Source organism: Jatropha curcas, chromosome 9 (genome assembly GCF_041381405.1).
Source record: "Jatropha curcas cultivar XTBG-Jc1 chromosome 9, XTBG_Jcur_1.0, whole genome shotgun sequence".
Classification (NCBI taxonomy): domain Eukaryota; kingdom Viridiplantae; phylum Streptophyta; class Magnoliopsida; order Malpighiales; family Euphorbiaceae; genus Jatropha; species Jatropha curcas.
In genome coordinates, this window is record NC_143159.1 from 8,198,481 (window position 1) to 8,217,716 (window position 19,236).

Here is a 19,236-nt window from a genome sequence, read left to right on the forward strand (position 1 = left end):
AATAGGTTTTGATGTCATAACATTTATATTAGTGTTTATAGTTTGAGAGCGGATTATTTATAGTGTTCGGTACCGTAATATCCATACTAGAGTTTATAGTTTGAGAAATTGGATTATGAAACATTAAAATATAACGAAGCACTAATAAAACACTTGACAACTATTAGAACAACCGACAACTATTAAAATAACTAATTATACTTAACAAGGCCAAAATCCATCTATCTTCTAAATCACAATCGGAAATGAACTAAAATTATAACAATAATGTTTTTAGAATTGAATCATTGTTCCAGGTTTCACTATAATTTCCAACTTGTTATTTTTAATTTCACGATAAATCTGTCTACTTAGAAGTAAATAAATAAACAAAGTGTAATATATATTATAAAAAATAATATATAATTAACAATTAAAAACATAACATTTTAGTATTAATATATAATATTAAATAAATTACGGATAAAAATACAATATCAATAATAAATTTTTTTAATAAATATTTAATAATATTTAACATATTATTCATTTTATTTATTAAGTAACTAAATATTAATATATATCAAATTAATTGTGTTACAAATTATTATAAATAACAAAAAAATTATATGTAAGGATTAAGAATTGCAATTCTGAGGGTTACCTGCCATTTTTTAGCCTATTTTGATTTCAGTAGAATTGAGTTGGATTTTGCGCAGTGCCAAATGCTAACTTAGGTAAAATTCTTACACCATTAAATGTAAATAATACATCTTGCATGGCTTCCTTGATTTTGAAATCAAAATTCCCAGCAAAGATAACCAAAATGACCATCTATAATTCACCGACAAGAAAAAAAGATTTTCTTTCCGGTGAAAAATACAGCTGCATTGAACTGAAAGTTAAAAAGATAGGGTTATTTTTAATGTTACTGGGGAAGATACATTATAAAGCAGTCAAGCATTGGCAATATGAGCTTTCTAGCTGGCTTATCCTATACCTATAATATGGATTAAGACAACGTATATATGGTTAATACTGCTAAGTCCAAGGGAGGGAACCTGGATAAGGAGCTGCCCCACAATATCTGAATAAACCTTCAATTTCAGGGCAACCATTTGGATAAGGGATTGTCCGATGAAAGGGATCACGCCCAAGTTTCTTACGCCGGAGTGTTCCTCGACATCCATATGGATCTTCTCGAAATTGAGCCCTCACCAATGCCTCACCTCTCATAGCTGCTTCTTTGGAAGTTGATGAAGCCGGGGTGCCAGAGTAAAAGAATCTTGGCTCCGGAAAGCCAATTGCAGAGCGATGCAGGTGTGAGAATCGGTCTTTCTTGAAATCATAACTAACAATCTGGCCCCAAGTTCAGTGAAATTAAAAACAAAATATAACACGACAAGAAAAAAGAATCAAGTTGTTGTACGCTTATTTTTGTTTTTTGGCAATACATATAGTAGACTTATCGTCAAAAAATGCTCCTTGTTTTTCATTTAACACAGAAGTAGGATTCAAATGGAAGATCCCTCTCTTTCCAGTAGGTGCTATGCTGTTACATTGTAATATAACAGACTAAATATTTCTTTTATTGCTTCTCTTGTGAAGCACAAAACAATAATTTGTACTGGAACTAGCTCCAAACAAAAGAAACAAAAACCTTTGAACTCAATTGACTTACAGTTATATTCTCAGGATATGTGCCAGTAAGCTCTCGGAACCGGCACACACTAAAAAGAAGATTCTCAAAGCTATCTCTTGCGTGCTCTTCTGTCAACGCCCTCCATCTCACATTTTCTTCATTGCCTGACAATTACCCATTTAAATAACATTTTAAAAATCAAGATTGAGCAGTTTCAAGCCTTCATGCAGATAAACACCCTCACTATTAATACCAAAAGTTGTGGTTCAGAGGGATGCGAATACTGGTTCAGACAATGAATGCATCAGGCAGCAGAAAACTGATGTTGGGCTAGGCAATAGGAAGTCAAATTTTATGCCAAAATTAAAAAAGAGATGTACAAGTTTTTGACAGTGAAGACACATCCGTACAAGAAATCCAAGTAATCCAAAGGCCATAACTGTTTGCTTACACTCATATAACACTGGCATCAGAGTACAAAGGTAATAAACTGGTTTTGTGATCACTGTTTGATTACTGTTTCGGCCATTCAGGTACGTATATTTGTTTTCCCAGAAAAAGTATGCTCATGGATTTTAAAGTCAGAAATCCATTTTCATGTCAATAAACAAATAAAAAACATTGATTAAAGGGCTTGTTCGCTATTTCTATTGCAAGTAGCAGATTTATGGGCAAAAATAATTTTATTGGCACAATGGAAATAGCTCACCTTTGAAGCCTTCCCAGAATCGGTTTCAGATATTGCAAGTAGCTACATCCATATGCTAACAAGATTACGTCAAATTTTAGCCCAAAATGTGTTACTTGCATAGTAATACCAAAAGGGATGTAGTAGTGTGCCACCGAGCTCAATAATGATTCATAAAATGAAATATTGAGTTAAATCACACAATTGCATTAATATAAAATGACAGGTCCAATTACCTGGCCAGTTTGTTAGACTGCTCTAACCTAATGCTAAAACAATAGCAACAAGTTTAAGCTTTCAGCAACTTCCAAAACTTTCAAATAGAAATGTATTGCAATTTAACCTAATCTTTGCCCAATTAGAAGTCTTAATACTTGCTTGATAACTAAAATAAGTAAAGGAATAATTGGTTAGCCTCTCATAAGCTACAATATGTTGGACAAAGTAGCAATAATTAAATGTTTCCCATAGTCTCAGAAAACTTGGATGACTCGTGGCCAAGTTTCATGTTTTGGAGTACATAATAGAGAATATCAGATGCAATAAATAGAGACAAACTGTAGATTCCTTTACATCAAGAGAGCATCATACACTTGTTGTCTGAGATTTACTTCAATCAATGGCATCTTTCTACTAAAATGCATATAAAACTACATATTCTTCTATTGATCTGATAAACCATTATGGAAATTACATAATAGCTAAAGAGTTCTCAACTGTAGCTTTAGAACTAATGAAGCAAGAAACATCACTAACTTGGGGGTTGCCTGTTATTTAATTACATTTTTTTATATTTGATTCTTTCACATCCTCAATAATTGTAATACCATTCCATGTGATAATTGGAAATTTGGAAATTGACTTCTTAGAGTTCATTATGAAATTCTAGCTCAATGCTGGCACCCAAGTAAAATGTGAAAAATTTATCAATGGAATTTGCATGTCACCATATGGAGATCCAAAATTGCAAGACAAGAAACCTAAAACCTTGCATAGGTAAGCAACAACTTTATTTAGGTCTAATGAGTGAAAAATGAATCATGCAATCAACATATACAATAGAATTCTCTCTGTTAAAGAGCTCCATGATTGTCATCTATAAAGACTCAAAAGTAGATTGGTAGTCCAAATACTATAAACCATTTCTAAATTCTACTAGTAATATATAACAAAAGACATCACAGTAGGTGAAAGAAGCAGACTAACTCACCAAACCATCCTTTTGATTCAGCAATAGTCCAATAACTCTGTGCTTCACTGCGAGGACCAGCATCTTTTCGAGTTTCACCACCACTAAACAAAAGCAATGCCCCATCATCTTTTGCTGCAATTTCAACTCCCTCTTGTATATGAGTCACAAAAGTAGCAGCCTGACCTGGATTTCTCTGGTAAGACTCCAAAAACCAAGAATCCTCCTTATCAACTTTCCCACAACTACTACTGGTATACACTGAATGCCCAGCAACCATTATAAGATTCTTAAGCTTTGCAAAAGGATAATCATTTGAATCCACATTCAATTTTGAGTAACTGATCATGGTTCGGTACCGGGTTTCATAAAGAGACAGAACAATGAGAATAGTGATCCCCAAAAACAAGGACAGTATAAATACAAGAAGTGGGCGCAACTTGTAATAGTAATGAAGCCGGTTAGCCAAAGATTTGAGCATTTTGAAAGGGTAAAATGAGGAGTTTTTCGACTTTCGGGTCCTTTTGATGGTTCCTGATTCTAAATCAAATTCCCCTCTTGGATACGCATTGAAAGATTTGGGACTATTTCCATATATGTTCATTATAAAGCAAATCCAGCTAATAGGCTGTGATATTAAAGGAAATCAAGCATTCCCAGATGGGAATTTGAATATTTATATATAAATCTAAAGCAATTGAATCGTGAACATAACAACAACATGCAGATTTGGATTTAAAGGCCAACGGAATACTACAAATTTAAAAATGTACCCATAAGAGAATTTGAATAAAATAAGCAAAGAACAGCTATCCGGATTTCAGTCGATCAATGGATAAAGCTCATATATTGATAAAAGAAAAAAAAAAATACATACCCAGTAGAAGTCAATGGTGTGGCGAAATTCAATTTGGAAATACAAGTATGAGAATTGAGTAGAGAAAAAGAACTCACTAACAAAAATATGAAATTGTTGGGTGTTTAATGCAGAAATTATGTGTAATGTTTACAAGATTCAGACTTTACAGAGTGTTCGTGAAGTTGCAGTTTATGATGGTTTTGTTACATATTTCTAGGCTTTTATTGCTGGTGGAGAAGGAGACGACGACTAGCGGTTTTCTGTTACGTAATTTCGAAGCACAGTAGGCCCATTTGAAGCCCAAGTGAGCCCATCTTGTGAACTATCCTCCAAAGTCCAATGCGGCTAAAATCCCGTTTGGAAGAAACAAATTTCACCAATTTTGTGAAATTTATTTAGAAATCTAAAATGTTGTGTTTGGAACGAAAAAAAATATAAATTTAAATTTTATGAATTGAATTTTATGAAATTGGGTATACCTAATTTAAATTCTATTAAAATTAATAGAATTTGTAAATGAATTCCAAAAAATTGATCATTGAAATATTTATTGACGGAATTACCCTCCACTATAAACTCAAACTATTTTTGTTTTTTTTCCCTTTGTGTCTATTTTCTTTGAAAAATTCCAAACTATAACAATGTTGTTTTTTTCTAATCCAATAATGATGTTAGTTTATATTTTCTTTTCCTTTTTGTCTTTTTCTTTTTTGAAAATTCCAAACTAGTAATGACTATTTTTTTTTGAAGTCTAGTGATAACGTTATTTATTATTACTATGAAACTATAAAAACTTCAATAATTATTTTCAAATTCAATTAAAAACAATAGTGACATTCTTAATTTTTTTTAATTTCTAAATTAATTATTTAAATCAACAAAATTTTTACATCAATTAAAAATAATTATTATGATGAGTGTTACTGTTTATATAATTAATTAATTAGCATGGAATATTAGCGTACTTATTTATATGAAATTTATTATTTAAATTTTAATAAAAAATAACAAGTTATTATATTGTACATAATAAATATAATTGGTATTTGTTTTCTATTTTTGTTAAATTATTATATCAAGGGTGTTACAAGAAATAAAAACAAATGAATTTTTATTTAAAAATTTATCAAACATAATTTCGTGGAATTCAATTGAATTTCTTATTTTAAATTTAACATACCAAACATGATAAATTCATTTATAAATGAATTCTACTTGGAGTTCATTTATAAATAAATTCTACTTGTAATTCATTTACAAATAAATTCTACAACTATAATTTATTTTTTCCAAACGGGCAGTAAAGGATCCTCCAATCACAAAGAGAAACCTTTCCATAAGACTCAAAAATTTTCTGCCCACACTGATATTGATAGGAGACTTTCTCGATTAAGATTAGTAGAAAGTTTGTTAGTTAGCCAAGAAAACATTTTCTCAATACCGGAGAAAAATGGGATTTACAGGTTTTGCTTTAGCAGAATGATATTCAGTTAAAATCCTCTAAATATTAGGAACTCAGGTTTCTAAACTTTAATTTTGCAAGCAAAGTTGGTCGGAGATTTAACTTCAAAAAGAAAACTTAATGTATTTATACCAATACAATGAGATTAACTTCAAAGTGGAAATCTTAATCTATTTATACCAATCCAACAGCCTCTTCGTAAAAATTAAGTTCTTTGTTTTAGGGATTATTATATATATATTTTTGAACATATGGATTATTTTATTTGCAATTTTAAAATAAAGAAAAGGCAAACTTGTTTGATTTTGTGAGACTGAATTCATAATTTAATCCACGAAATTTAATTAAAAAAAAAGTTTGAACTTCTATTTCTTAATAATCAAACACATTATCAAATTAGAAATAATAAATTCTTAAGCTTTTTAACTTTTATATGCAAAATATTGATTTGACATGTGGTTATTGTAGTTTATGGAATAATAATTTTCACACTTTTCAATTATGTAACAAGTCTTTAATCTATCTAATTTTATAGGTTGAGATATTTAATAATTTAATTAAATTATTTAATAGGTACAATTTTCTAAATTGGAACATTTAATAAGTCAAAATGAAAATTGAGGATGTCACGCTTTTTGGTGAAAAGCACAAGTGTGAATTTATTTATTAAACCATTTTGGCATGAAAATTAAATCTTTGCAAGCCATTGTTCTTTACCATTACGGCATAAACAGTCAAGGTATTCTGTCTCTTCATTGAAATGTTTATTGACGAAATTACCCTCCATTATAAACTCAACTATTTTTGTTTTTTTTTTCCCTTTGTGTCTATTTACTTTGAAAAATTCCAAATTATAACAATGTTATTTTTTTCTAATGCAATAATGATGTTACTTTATATTTTCTTTTCCTTTTTGTTTTTTTTTTTTTTTTTTTGGAAAATTTCAAACCAGTGATGACTATTTTTTTTAAGTCTAGTAATAACGCTAGTTATTATTACTATGAAACTATAAAAACTTCAATAATTATTTTCAAATTCAATTAAAAACAATAGTGACATTCTTAATTTTTTTAATTTCTAAATTAATTATTTAAATCAACAAAATTTTTTACATCAATTAAAAATAATTATTATGATGAATGTTACTGCTTATATAATTAATTAATTAGCATGGAATATTAGTATACTTATTTATATGAAATTTATTATTTAAATTTTAATAAAAAAAATAACAAGTTATTATATTGTACATAATAAATATAATTGGTATTTGTTTTCTATTTTTGTTAAATTATTATGTTAAGGGTGTTATAAGAAATAAAAATAAATGTTTAATCCTAATTTTATAGTTTGAGATATTCAATAATTTAATTAAATTGTTTAATAGATGCAATTTTCTAAATTGAAACATTTAATAAGTCAAAATGAAAATTGAGGATAGTCATGCTTTTTGGTGAAAAACACAAGTGTGAATTTATGTATTAAACCATTTTGGCATGAAAATTAAATCTTCGCAAGCCTTTGTTCTTTACCATTACGGCATTAACAGTCAAGGTACTCTGTCTCTTTATTTACTACTAAGTACAAACTAAAATACATTACAGACAAGAACATGCATTGGAATTACCGTTGATAAGGTTCTCTTTAGGTATTTCTAATCCTTCCAATTACATTTCTAGATTCTCCATACCATCTGGAATATTTTTAATTCTGTTCTTTTAATATAACAAGTGACAAGCTCATAAATTTCAAGAACTGGAATTTTTTTCTCTTAGCAATTTTCTTTCCCACAAAAAGATTTTCTTTGGAATCAAACACCTACTTCACGATCCATGTCAAGTTCAAGTACTTCTGGTATAGAACAGTATCCTGTTAAATATGTTCACTCAATTTCTGAGGCAGGCAGGTTACTCCCTTCAGCAAGTAAATGGGCTTCCATAGAACTTGACTTCCATTTAGTTCCAAAATCTAATACTGCCTGTGATTCACTCTCATCTCAGTATTCTAAATCAATTGAATATGAACTTGTTATCACAGATAAACAGTACTTCAAAAGGTTTCTTTACATTTCACTTGCTATCGTTTTTCTTGTCGTAGCAGTTATTCTATTAGTTCACTTCTTGCCCCAAAAGCATAAGCACCATCGAAGTTCAAAGAATCTCACACTTGCCTTGAACCAAGCTTTGATGTTTTTCGATGCACAAAAATGTAGTATTTTGTTTTCAGTTTTCAGTTTCTAATTCTGTCTGTGCTTTTCACTTTTCTATACTTTAATTGAAACATTCATTCTGCAGCTGGGAATTATCAGAGCAATAGTCCTGTTAAATTCCGTGGAAATTCAGGTTTGCAGGACGGGGATTCCATTCCGGGTCGTCTTGTGGGTGGCTTTTATGATTCTGGCAATAATATCAAATTCAGTTTCCCTACTGCTTATACCATAACTCTTTTGAGTTGGACTGTAATTGAGTATCATGAGAAATATGCTGATATTGGTGAGCTTGATCATGTCAGAGACATTATCAGGTGGGGCAGTGATTACTTGCTCGAAGTTTTTGTTCCACCCAATTCGACTTCAGATCCCTTTACACTATATTCCCAGGTAATCCTATCCATATAAGGGTCCATACAGTATTGTTGTTTGAGCTGTTGTTGAGAAAATTATGTTGAAAATATTGATTACAGGTTGTCAAATTTTGCTTTTAAGGTAAACTTCATATTCTATAAACATAGAAAAAAAAATCCAACAATTTCTAAAATGTTGCTTTTTCAGAAAAAAAAAATGTATATTTTCAACTTCAATACCAACATACTCTAATTGGTCTTGCATGGAAATATAAGTTAGTAAGGCATATTTCAATTCTTTGCTCCAAATTTTAGGTTGGAAGTGGTGGTAATGGCAGTGAAGGTGATAATGATATAAGTTGCTGGCAAAGACCTGAAGACATGAACTACAAAAGGCCTGTTTCATCTTGCGGTGCCGCTGCAGCGTCTGATCTAGCAGGAGAAATCGTTGCAGCATTATCAGCAGCATCAATAGTATTTAAAGAAGATAATGCTTATTCAGCTCAACTAATCAACTCAGCGGAAATTTTGTTCGAGGTTGTGACTAAAAACGACACAGATCATAAACATGGAACTTACACAAGCGTTGATGATTGTGGAGGAGAGGCAAGAAGGTTTTACAATTCATCTGGTTATAAAGATGAACTAGTTTGGGGAGGAACTTGGTTGTTCTTTGCTACTGGCAATAATTTTTATTTTAGATATGCTACTGATCATTTTAGTGCAGCCAAAGAAGAGGAAATAGTACCAGAGAAAGGAATTTTCTATTGGAACAACAAGCTTACTTCTACTGCGGTATTCTTTATGGAAAGAAAAGACTTATTTTGTGAATTTGATCTGTGAACACCGTATATATAATAACCTTGAAGAAACATTTGCAGGTTTTGCTAACAAGACTTCTCTACTTTCATGACATGGGCTATCAGAATGGTTTAGGATTAGCATCCAACATGACTCATTCGCTCATCTGCTCTTATCTTTCTCATGATACTTCAAACAGGACACCAGGTAAAGGTTTTTACATAAAGAATAGATAGTATTTCTTGGATATCCAAATCATTCATGATTTATCAATCATTTCTTGATATAGGTGGATTGATCCTGTTAAGTCCTAATAATGGTAAACCAATCCAGTTTGCTGCAACAGCATCTTTTCTCAGTAAATTGTACAGTGACTATCTTCAACTTCTACTTAGTTCAGGTTTAAGTTGCAGTACTGATGATTTTTCCCTGGAAATGTTGCGAATTTTCGCCATGTCTCAGGCAAGCATGAAGTTGTTGAATATAGCAGGCTCTAGAATTGGAACTGATCTTATTCTGTTTTTTTTTTTTTTTTTTTTTTTTTTTTTCCAGGTAAATTATATTTTAGGTGATAATCCTATGAAGATGAGTTACATGGTAGGGTACGGGGACAAATATCCAACCCATGTTCACCATAGGGCTGCATCAATCCCTTGGGACGGTCAGTACTATACTTGTGAAGAAGGAGAGAGATGGTTCAAATCCAAAGATCAAAACCCTAATATTCTTTATGGAGCCATGGTTGCAGGACCAGACCAATTTGACAACTTCTTGGATGAAAGAGACAAACCACGGTTCACAGAGCCAAACATAGCTAGCAATGCAGGTCTAGTTGCAGCTCTCATTGCCCTTCATCATCCACCACCTAATTCTCCAAATTCAAATAGCATTAATTTGGGTTTAGATAAAAATGGCATCTTTTGAAAGATTCATAAACCTTCTTCATCTCCTTGATTCAGACAATGTTCTATGATAATAACAGTGAGTTTAAACAAAGTTTTTGAGGATAAATTTCTCCTTCACTTTCTTACTTTCAATTTTATGTTCTAGGTATCATGTAAAGGAAGCTTGATACATTAATTGTCAAGCCTCAAGAAAATGAATTGCTGTAATCTCTGCACATATTATTCACAGCAAAGTACGTGGTTAACATATTTTTGTATGTACATGATATGTTCGAACGAACAGAAAATTAGCTCGTACTGCAGTGAATTCTCAATATAGCTCACGCAGCTATTCCCAAATATGCATATGAAAAGAAAATGAAGCAGAAACTTGAGGTTATGTATAAGTCAAAACTTTGTACATGTAGTGTTTTGTGCTTTCTTTCCACATTATCTTCCCTATGTAGACTTCAACTTATCCAACCTGTACAATATCTGCAAAATTCAAATGAGAGAAAAGGTTTAAACAACTAACTAAGAAACAGAAACATAGACAGTGAAACGTTAGTGATATGAACTTGAACTCACCAGAATAGAGTGAATTTCTTCTAGAATAGGCAAAATGACTGAAATGAAGGTGTCTATATCCTCTGTAAGTTTTTCAATTTTTTCATCTCTTGGCTTAAGAAGATTAATGAAGGTCTTGGTATCAGGAATTAATTTCAGAGCTACCTGCAAACAACTATCCCTTAGTTCAATATTTAATCAAGAATCATTTGACTATATAAATTCACCCATAAACTTTGCAACTTTAACCTTAGGCCATTCTGAACTTTGCATATAATCTATAATTCACTTAAACTTGTAAATTTTAGTAAAATACACACCTTTCTACACTAATAACAATAATTTTTAGAGGTTTTAGCTTTTATCCGTAAAATATCGACTTAATATGTAGTGAGCAAGACTTTTGGAATAATAATTTTTATAAATTTCAACTTTTTAATGAGTGTTTATTTGATCTAATTTTACAAGTTGAAGTGTTCAATAAAATAATTTTGAAAATTGATAAGTGTAGTTTAAAAAATTAAAGTGTTTAATGGGTCAAAATAAGAGTCAAGAGTGCCATAAAATAAAAGAATCAAAGTTCAGAGGTGAAGTTATATATTCAGCTATCAAGAATACGTTAGCTTGTCATGATTCATAACATGGTATATGCATCTTCCAACTCTTTTTATTCTTGATGTTCAGTATTTCTTCACTTGTATTTCAAGTTCAATTTTGTTAATTTAGAGGGAAAAAAGAATGCCAGAAGCAGATAGGATTAAGAAAGGAATGTATAATTACTTTAAAAGCAGCAGATGAAATCCATCCATGCCATGGCTTCAAAGTGATACTGTAAGAATCTTCCACAGCTTTCTCCATTTCTTGATCAGGATCCTTCACTAATCTTTGCAACAAAGCAACTGTAAAATCCAAGGATCTGGGATGCAAAACAGATTTCATTTTGACTTAAATTGACATTGATCAGCTAAATAGTTTGCATAATTTGTTGATTTGATTGATTACTATTTGCCAATTATGTTCATGAACAATGTTTAGCTAAAAGCTATGCTGCACCGAAACGGAAACGAGGAAACACAAAAACGTGAAAATAATACAGGAAACGACATTTAAAAAGTAATTTTAAACCGTTTCAGTGTTTTATATAGAAAAATGGATACACACAAACATTTTCGAGTTTTGGAAACACTCAACTTTCATGAATAGAAGTTTCCATGCATCATATACTTCAAAGTTTTTTCCTTTCTGAAAAAATATTGTTAAAAAAAAAAAAAAAAGATAATCGATAGAGGTCAAGAATACAAGTATATTAAATAATGTCCATTGATTTTATTATTTCCATACGTCCATTAAACCTGTCAAAGGATTAGGATTAGGATTAGGATTATGCATGTGATTTAATTTTTTATTTAATTATATTACACTAAACAGAACCCATGTTCTAACATGCACACACCTGGTAAGCCAAACAAAGGCTTTGCTACAGCTGTTTCCCTTTCTTGCAATGCCTTCGTCAGCCTCTTTCTTCAAAATCTCAGCCAGATTTGAGTATAAAGAAGGATCAGAATCACAGTGCATTTCTAATCTCTGTAGAAAAGTACAAGAAAAGAAAATTAAAAAAAAAAAAAAAAGAAAGGAAAAAGTTATTTTCTTTCAGCAAGAAAATGACAAATTCAAGACATGGACAGAAATGACCATTTACTGATTGAAAGAATGAAGACAACAAAGCTAAGTATTTGAAATGAAATATCATAGGGGTGTTTTTGTCATGATAGAAAAATTAGTCAAGAATATTTGAAGATAAATGAGAAAATATAAGAAGAATTAAAGATTTTTCTTTTCCTCACCTGAACATTCTGGTTTATGTCTTGTCTCAGAACTGCCATTGTTGGGCCTATCTTATCTTCATAAGAACAAAACAAAAACCAGAAAGTCAAGGTAGTGATATTAGTTAATTAGAAGTCATAAATGGAAAGATTAATGATAAAAGAGAAGATGAACAAAGAAACTGACCAAGAACTTGAATTACTAAATTGCAGACATATAAAAATGGCCTTGTGGGTATACTAGAAACTTCAAGATGATGATTATCACCACTGTTTTTGAGTTGGATCAGCAAAGAAAGCTCTTCAATGGCAGATTTTATCTCTGACCCTCTCTCCATTTCTCTTCTCCTCTTCATATTTCCTAAGATTCTATTGATTTTCTATATATAGACAACGACTGGGTTTCTTTAATAGATTCTGATTATGTAACTAGAACAAGGTTTGATCCAATAGAAATCTATCTATAAAGAAAATTTTTTGCAAGTCTTCATATTGTTTACTTCAAAAAACATGAAAGATTCTGATATTGGGTAACATGTAACTTCTGTAGCTTGAACTTGAACTCACAGCTCTAATTTTTAATGTATTATTACATCAGATAATTTTTTTATTCATTTTATTTTCTAACACATGGATGGTGACATTGCATTTGACCTTGGAGTTATCTAACTGCTATAAGAAATTTAATTGTTATAAACAAACTAATATTCTATGAATTTGAATGTGAACATCAGATTAATCTCAACCGTCCATTTTTTGATCATTATATGGTTTTCTATCACTGTACATTGAAGATATATTGTGGGTCCTCCTTTAATTACAACACAGATCATAATTGTGTAGCTTTCCCTACTTGGGAATATTTATCATCATGTTGGCCATAGAGATAAGGTTAACGGCAATGCTTGTTAATTATAAAGTTTTAATTACTTCACATATTACATCTCTAACTAAATTCTCTCTTGTTTGTTCTTCTTTTTTTTCGAAAAAAGTTCTCTTGTTAACAACTTATTAGTTGATATAGATTAAACTAAAGAAAATATTTTTAAAAAAAATAGAATATTTCTGATCATTTACTATTGTAATTACTTTAATCCATTAGTTTAATCCAGGGTGAGTTCATAAACTGGATCCAACAACTTTTGTCCTCTTTGAATATTCAATCTGTAATTAGATTGACATATGCTAAAATTAGATTTATCCAACAAATAAATATTTTATTTTTCTGAAATTGAAAAACAGGTAATGTTGGAACATAAATTTATATTTATTTACATATTAACAGACGGTTGAATCAGCTAAAAATGAATTGTATGTCCAAATAAATATTATTTGGAAGGTAAGGAATTCAAAGTTCGAATGCGCTACTGTTGGAAGGATTTTATCTAACAGTATTCCTCATGAGCCATGAATGCACATTTAAAAAAAAAAAAAAAGGAAGAAGAAGATTAAAGACTATTTTTAATAATTGTAATATATTGAAAAATTGATCAATGGTGTGCATTCCAAACCCCCAATTTTAAAAGATTTTCATATTTGAGTATAAAATCCTTTTGACATATATACTTGTCAAATAATGGTTTAAAATACATTGGCTTCATCCTTCATATATATATATATATATATATATATATATATATATATATATATATATATATATATATATATATATATATATATTTTTTTTTTTTTTAACATGGGAAGCTCAATATTCAAGACCTCTCACTCTCTACATTTTTTACAAGAGATAGAAAAACCAACAAGATCAGACGCGATTGGCTTCAAGATTCACTAATTATCCAAACTCTTCTTTAAGATATAATAAAACTAAAATTATCAAAAATTGTTATCAAACTTTATATTATTTCAATGTGGATATAAGTTCGACACTTTAGAATTTAGAAAGCTCTTTATTAAGGAAAATTATAATCGTACCCCTATATTTTGACAAAATTAACTACTCTACATTTGTATTTTTTTTAAATATACTAATATACCTTCATGTTTTTAGTCCGTTAAACATTGTTCTCCTTCCGTCCATTTTATGCACTTTTAAATGTTAAATTGCTATGAAATGACTTCAATGACCCTAACCAAAAGACAAAATCAGTTTTGTTTTGAAACCATTTTTTGTCTCGTTAGAATATCGTCAGTGCTGCTATCCATAGTGGTCGGAAAACTGGGTTATCTCAAAATCTTTCAACCCAACACCAAAATTATTAGAATCTTATGGGGAAACTCAAGTTTTAAATTTATTTTTCTTTTTAATTACTGAGTAAAATTGATATCAAAATTCTAAACGCCAAAACGTTTTTAGAGAGAGGAAAACTTATTCATTTTTTCTCTCTAAATAGAAAAATCATAATCTTATTATTATTTCAACAATAACAATAAGGAAGAATAAGGATTTCTATAACTATATTAGTTTCTTCTTCTTATTATTCTTTTTCTTATTTTAGAGAGATAAACTAGAGAGAGAAATTGTATAATTGGTATTATTCTTGGTTTTTGCTTATTGATTCATGCACAACAACTTTATGTGGTAAAAAGCTACAATAAATTGTTCCAACACAAGCAATTCAACTATTAGATACTCTTGCAATTGCCTAAAAAGAAATTGTCAAGTTTATATTGTCTCCATATCCAAACTCCTTTACATATTGTCACTTCCATTTATACTTTTCTAAGCTTCATCTCAAATTTCTGCAAAAAATAAATGTTTCTAAAATAGAAATCCATTGAGAGATTCTTAGATATAGGTGATAGTGGTTATGGAGGCACATAAGGTGTTATAGAGAAACCGTAATGTTTACCGGAAGAGAAGAGAGGAAGAAGAAGAGAGTGTTTTGGTGAAAAAAAAATTTCTCTCTCTTTAGATCGTTAGATTTTCTTTTGACTTTTTCTTTAAAAATGCAAAAAATCTAAAACATAAGACTATAATAATATATTTTAGAAAATACAAAAATAAAATAATTAATTTTGATAAAATACAGAGATATAATTATAATTTTTCCTTTTATTAATCAATTAGGCAAAGGAAAGGAGGATCACGTTTTTACTTTCCAAGGGGACCTACCACAGGATCATAGACCTAAGCTACTCATATTATAACTTTCTGGAGAGAAGCTAAAGTCTCAATCTTGTCAATGGAATATTTTCGTTACTGAAAAGAAAATTTGAATAAGATAGTAGAGTAGGTGCGTGCCAGCCACATTTTTTGGTCATTATGGCCTTCCTTAGTCAATTGAATTTGTACAATTCACAGGCATGCAAAATTTTTATCATTTCGATTATAATTATTAGGAAAAGAACTACTAATAATTGATTTTTAATTTAGTATATTTGAGTTTATTGTTTGAGCAATTATTAGGAAAAGAACATATTGATTCAAAATTTAAGGAAAATGTTTTTAAGGTGAATTTCATATATTAAAATTATAACAGTTTCATAGTATATAATTAAACAATATTTTAAATTACTAGTATTTTCTTTTTTTATTTCAATGTACCAGAATATCCTTAACTTGGAAGATAGAGACTAATTTCTTCAAAATACTGTCAAAAGTCAAAATAGGAACCTCTTTCAATTTTTTTTTTTTTTTTTTTCCCGTTTACAACGCGCCAGATTGAATCTAGGATCATTAGCAGTGTAGAGCTCAAATGTTGAATAATACTAATTCTCTAATTCCAAACCTCTAATTTGACTGACTAAGTTCCGAATTAGATTAGGCGGTATCTGATAATGGGTCTGAATACCAATGGTTTACATAAAAAAAAAAAAAAGAGACTTCAAGACCAATTAAGTGTTAGTTTTATTGGTCTTCTCACTTATATAATAAACGAGATGTCTTGAGTTTGAAGGTAGGGTTATTTTTTTAAGAAATAATAATAAGTTTATTAATCATTAAATTTTAAGATATATTAAAAAAAGTTAAATACATCGATTAATAAATGTATCTATTCTAACACAATTTTTAATTCTAATAATTGATAAGTTCCTTTTTATATAAAGTCAAAATTATAGCACTTTCACTTTGAAGGATTGGATTTTTACCAACAATTCGGGAGTAAAAAATCATATTCGCCATTCTATACATGAAATTTTTTTTTTTTTTTTAAAAGAGTTATTTCTAGAACAATATATGATATATACCAAGTAGGAAGTATTTTATACAAATGGAATTATGGAAACTCCTTAAACATCTTTTTATGATTTTGATTTTTGAGTATTAGGAAAGGGATTTGAACCCGGATCTATCGCTGAATCGTATGTGCATTTATATTAGGCTATATCTTAGTATACCATCTTTTTGTGTTAATTTATTCCAAATTGTCATGGTCGTTGTTTGCTAAACATTAAATTAGGGATGAGTATGATGATCTAGGTTTTAATAATATTAGCATAAGGAAATAGTATAATTTAATTATGATCATGTCATTCTTTTTGCCATCTCTTGAAAGACTCAATTAAAATATACGTAGTTCGTATCAAATTCAAGACCTTGAAATTATCCTATTGTTGTTATTAATAAATGTGAATACCAAAAATTAATATAAACAATAATAAAATATTTGGTTTAAATAATAAATTTTATTTATTTGGGGTATACATTTTTTATAAAATTTATTAGATTTACACATCCATTGCTATTCTCATTTCATTTTCATGACATATCAAATATGACCAATATTTTATAATTTAATGAATTTAAAATATTGAATTCATTTGAATTTTATGTAGATTTATTCACAAATGAATTTTTTATGTTTAATTTAAATATGTAATTCAATTTAATTTCGAGTTATCATATTTGAAATAAATTAAAGATTAAAAATTACTTAATTTTATTTTCTAAAATTCGCTTGATAAAATAATTTTACAAACAATATAATAAAATATCCATTATATTTATTTTATATAACATCTAGTGAATTTTCTGGTAATCTTGTTCATTCTAACTTGGTCAAACTGATTGGTTAGCACATTCAAGATTATCATACTGGTGGAAAGGTCGATCATTTAGATTTAGAAACCCAGTGACCGATGAAAAGAGATAGAGATGAGCAATTTAAGTGTTTTTATTTTAATTAAATGAGAGATTTTACGGTCAATTAAATATAGTCTTGTTGGTCTTCTCACTAATTTTAAAGAGTAAGAAATTTTGAATTTAAATTTTTTCGATCATAAGAACTTTACCAATTTAATAAGGGGAAGGCTAACAAATTGTTTGTCACGACGAGACAATTATTATATTGTAGCACGCGTCTACTAATCCAATATTTACATGTATAATTGACACAAATCTAATTTTATTATTTTAGCTAAATTAACTTTGCTAATTTATTGTTATAATTATAATTATCCAATTTTGTTAAATCTATTAATCCTACATTACTTATATAGATTTGATAAGAGTAAATTCATTATACATGATATACAAAGAAATCAATATGTATATATATAAATAATATAATTGTTAGAACTGTATCTAGGAGGTTCTTTGACTGTTTGACATTGACAAATAGAGAATCTATTGCATTCATACCTTTAACGGACGAGCTTGCCATGTCTTAAAAAAAATTATTATCTTTGGTTAATTCTCTAATTCTGAGCTTTCATTTCGTTATATCATTACACAAGACATCATAATTTTAATATATTAATACAGATTTGTTGAAGTATATGGGTAATTTCACGTTGGATAAACATAAATTGAACAAATAACACATTATGAGAAAGATGAATTAATCAAAATGACTTAGATTCTTTTTGTTTTCGTAAAATAATTTTTAGAAAAATATTTTCTACAATTTTCTATTATTTGGAGCATTCAGGAAAATAAGTCAACGGAAAAAATTTTTCTGGTTAAAGAAAAATTAATTCACCTTTAAGGAAAATAACTTTTCATTTTCGAGAGCGTAAAACATTTTCCACATATTGATAAACTTATTATAAACTTATAAATTCTTCCAGTAATTCACAGTGTTATTTCAATACATTAGCCTCTAATTTGAAAAAAGAATACTATTTCTTTGAAAAGAATATAATACTTAAACAAAAAAAAAAAAAAAAAAAAAAGAAACATGGATATAAAAATTTTTACAATGACAACAAAATTAAAACTGAAGAATGGATCAAATTGCGTGAATCCCCACTTACTAACTCGTGTTGCTATAGAAAACCCAATCAGGCCCCCATTTGTAATCGGTTCTCCTCCCAGCTTCCTGATAATCAGTTTCCCAAACTTCTACAAACTCTTAAAAATCTTAATTTTTTCTTTATGAGCATAATTTCAAAGCTCCATATTTCTCGTTTTAATTTTTGAAAAAGGAAGTTGAGTTACAAAATTTCTTTATAAACATAAAATTTTCTTTCACAAAGCAATCAGCAAACGTATGAGCAATATAAATATATAACAAGGAGAAAGGTGATTGGCTCCAGTAGAAATGGAGGCAAGTTTTATGTGTTTAATGACGTTGCCAGAAAATTCAGTGAGGAGGCCCAAATAAAATATTATTTTGTGTTGGATCAAAATTAACGAATCTGACTCGAGCATAAGAGGCATAATGCCATCTCTAAAGTCAATGAAACTCTGCTCATCGATGCTTCAACCTCAGCTCCAATCGGACTTATTAAGAACTTGCCGCAACGAACTCCAACTCCCATGGCTTCCGCGTTTACATCTCTGGTGAAGTTTTCATTTTGCAGAACACTGCAGGTGAATTTTGAATAATACTGTGTACTACAAAATAGAGGTAGCCTTCCCTTAACTCACAAAAT

General features: G+C 29.3%; 3 protein-coding genes across 4 annotated transcripts; 1 reads left to right on the forward strand and 2 right to left on the reverse strand.

Moving 5' to 3' along the window:
- Positions 1-797: 797 nt before the first annotated feature.
- On the reverse strand, positions 798-4,574 carry LOC105629146 (uncharacterized protein C57A10.07). Its single transcript, XM_012210677.4, has 3 exons — positions 3,520-4,574; positions 1,661-1,785; positions 798-1,338 (listed from the first exon to the last, which is right to left on the reverse strand). Exons 1-3 carry the CDS (start codon positions 4,100-4,102, stop codon positions 1,021-1,023), a joined length of 1,026 nt encoding a protein of 341 aa, XP_012066067.1. The 5' UTR covers positions 4,103-4,574; the 3' UTR covers positions 798-1,020.
- Positions 4,575-7,497: 2,923 nt separating this feature from the next.
- Positions 7,498-10,219, forward strand: LOC105629202 (endoglucanase 9). Of its 2 annotated transcripts, none has more exons than XM_012210745.4 (6): positions 7,498-8,027; positions 8,114-8,418; positions 8,697-9,176; positions 9,263-9,389; positions 9,472-9,644; positions 9,735-10,219. In XM_012210745.4, the coding sequence occupies exons 1-6, from the start codon at positions 7,652-7,654 to the stop codon at positions 10,104-10,106; spliced, it is 1,833 nt and encodes a 610-aa protein (XP_012066135.1). In that variant the 5' UTR covers positions 7,498-7,651; the 3' UTR covers positions 10,107-10,219. The 2 variants fall into 2 exon arrangements, with proteins under 2 accessions (XP_012066135.1, XP_020533024.1); XM_020677365.3 differs by having other exon boundaries at positions 9,583-9,644.
- An 85-nt stretch (positions 10,220-10,304) lies between these two features.
- LOC105629145 (glycolipid transfer protein 3) lies at positions 10,305-13,090 on the reverse strand. The gene is made up of 6 exons (XM_012210676.4): positions 12,644-13,090; positions 12,478-12,533; positions 12,087-12,217; positions 11,414-11,549; positions 10,655-10,798; positions 10,305-10,561 (listed from the first exon to the last, which is right to left on the reverse strand). Exons 1-6 carry the CDS (start codon positions 12,810-12,812, stop codon positions 10,526-10,528), a joined length of 672 nt encoding a protein of 223 aa, XP_012066066.1. The 5' UTR covers positions 12,813-13,090; the 3' UTR covers positions 10,305-10,525.
- Positions 13,091-19,236: the final 6,146 nt, after the last annotated feature.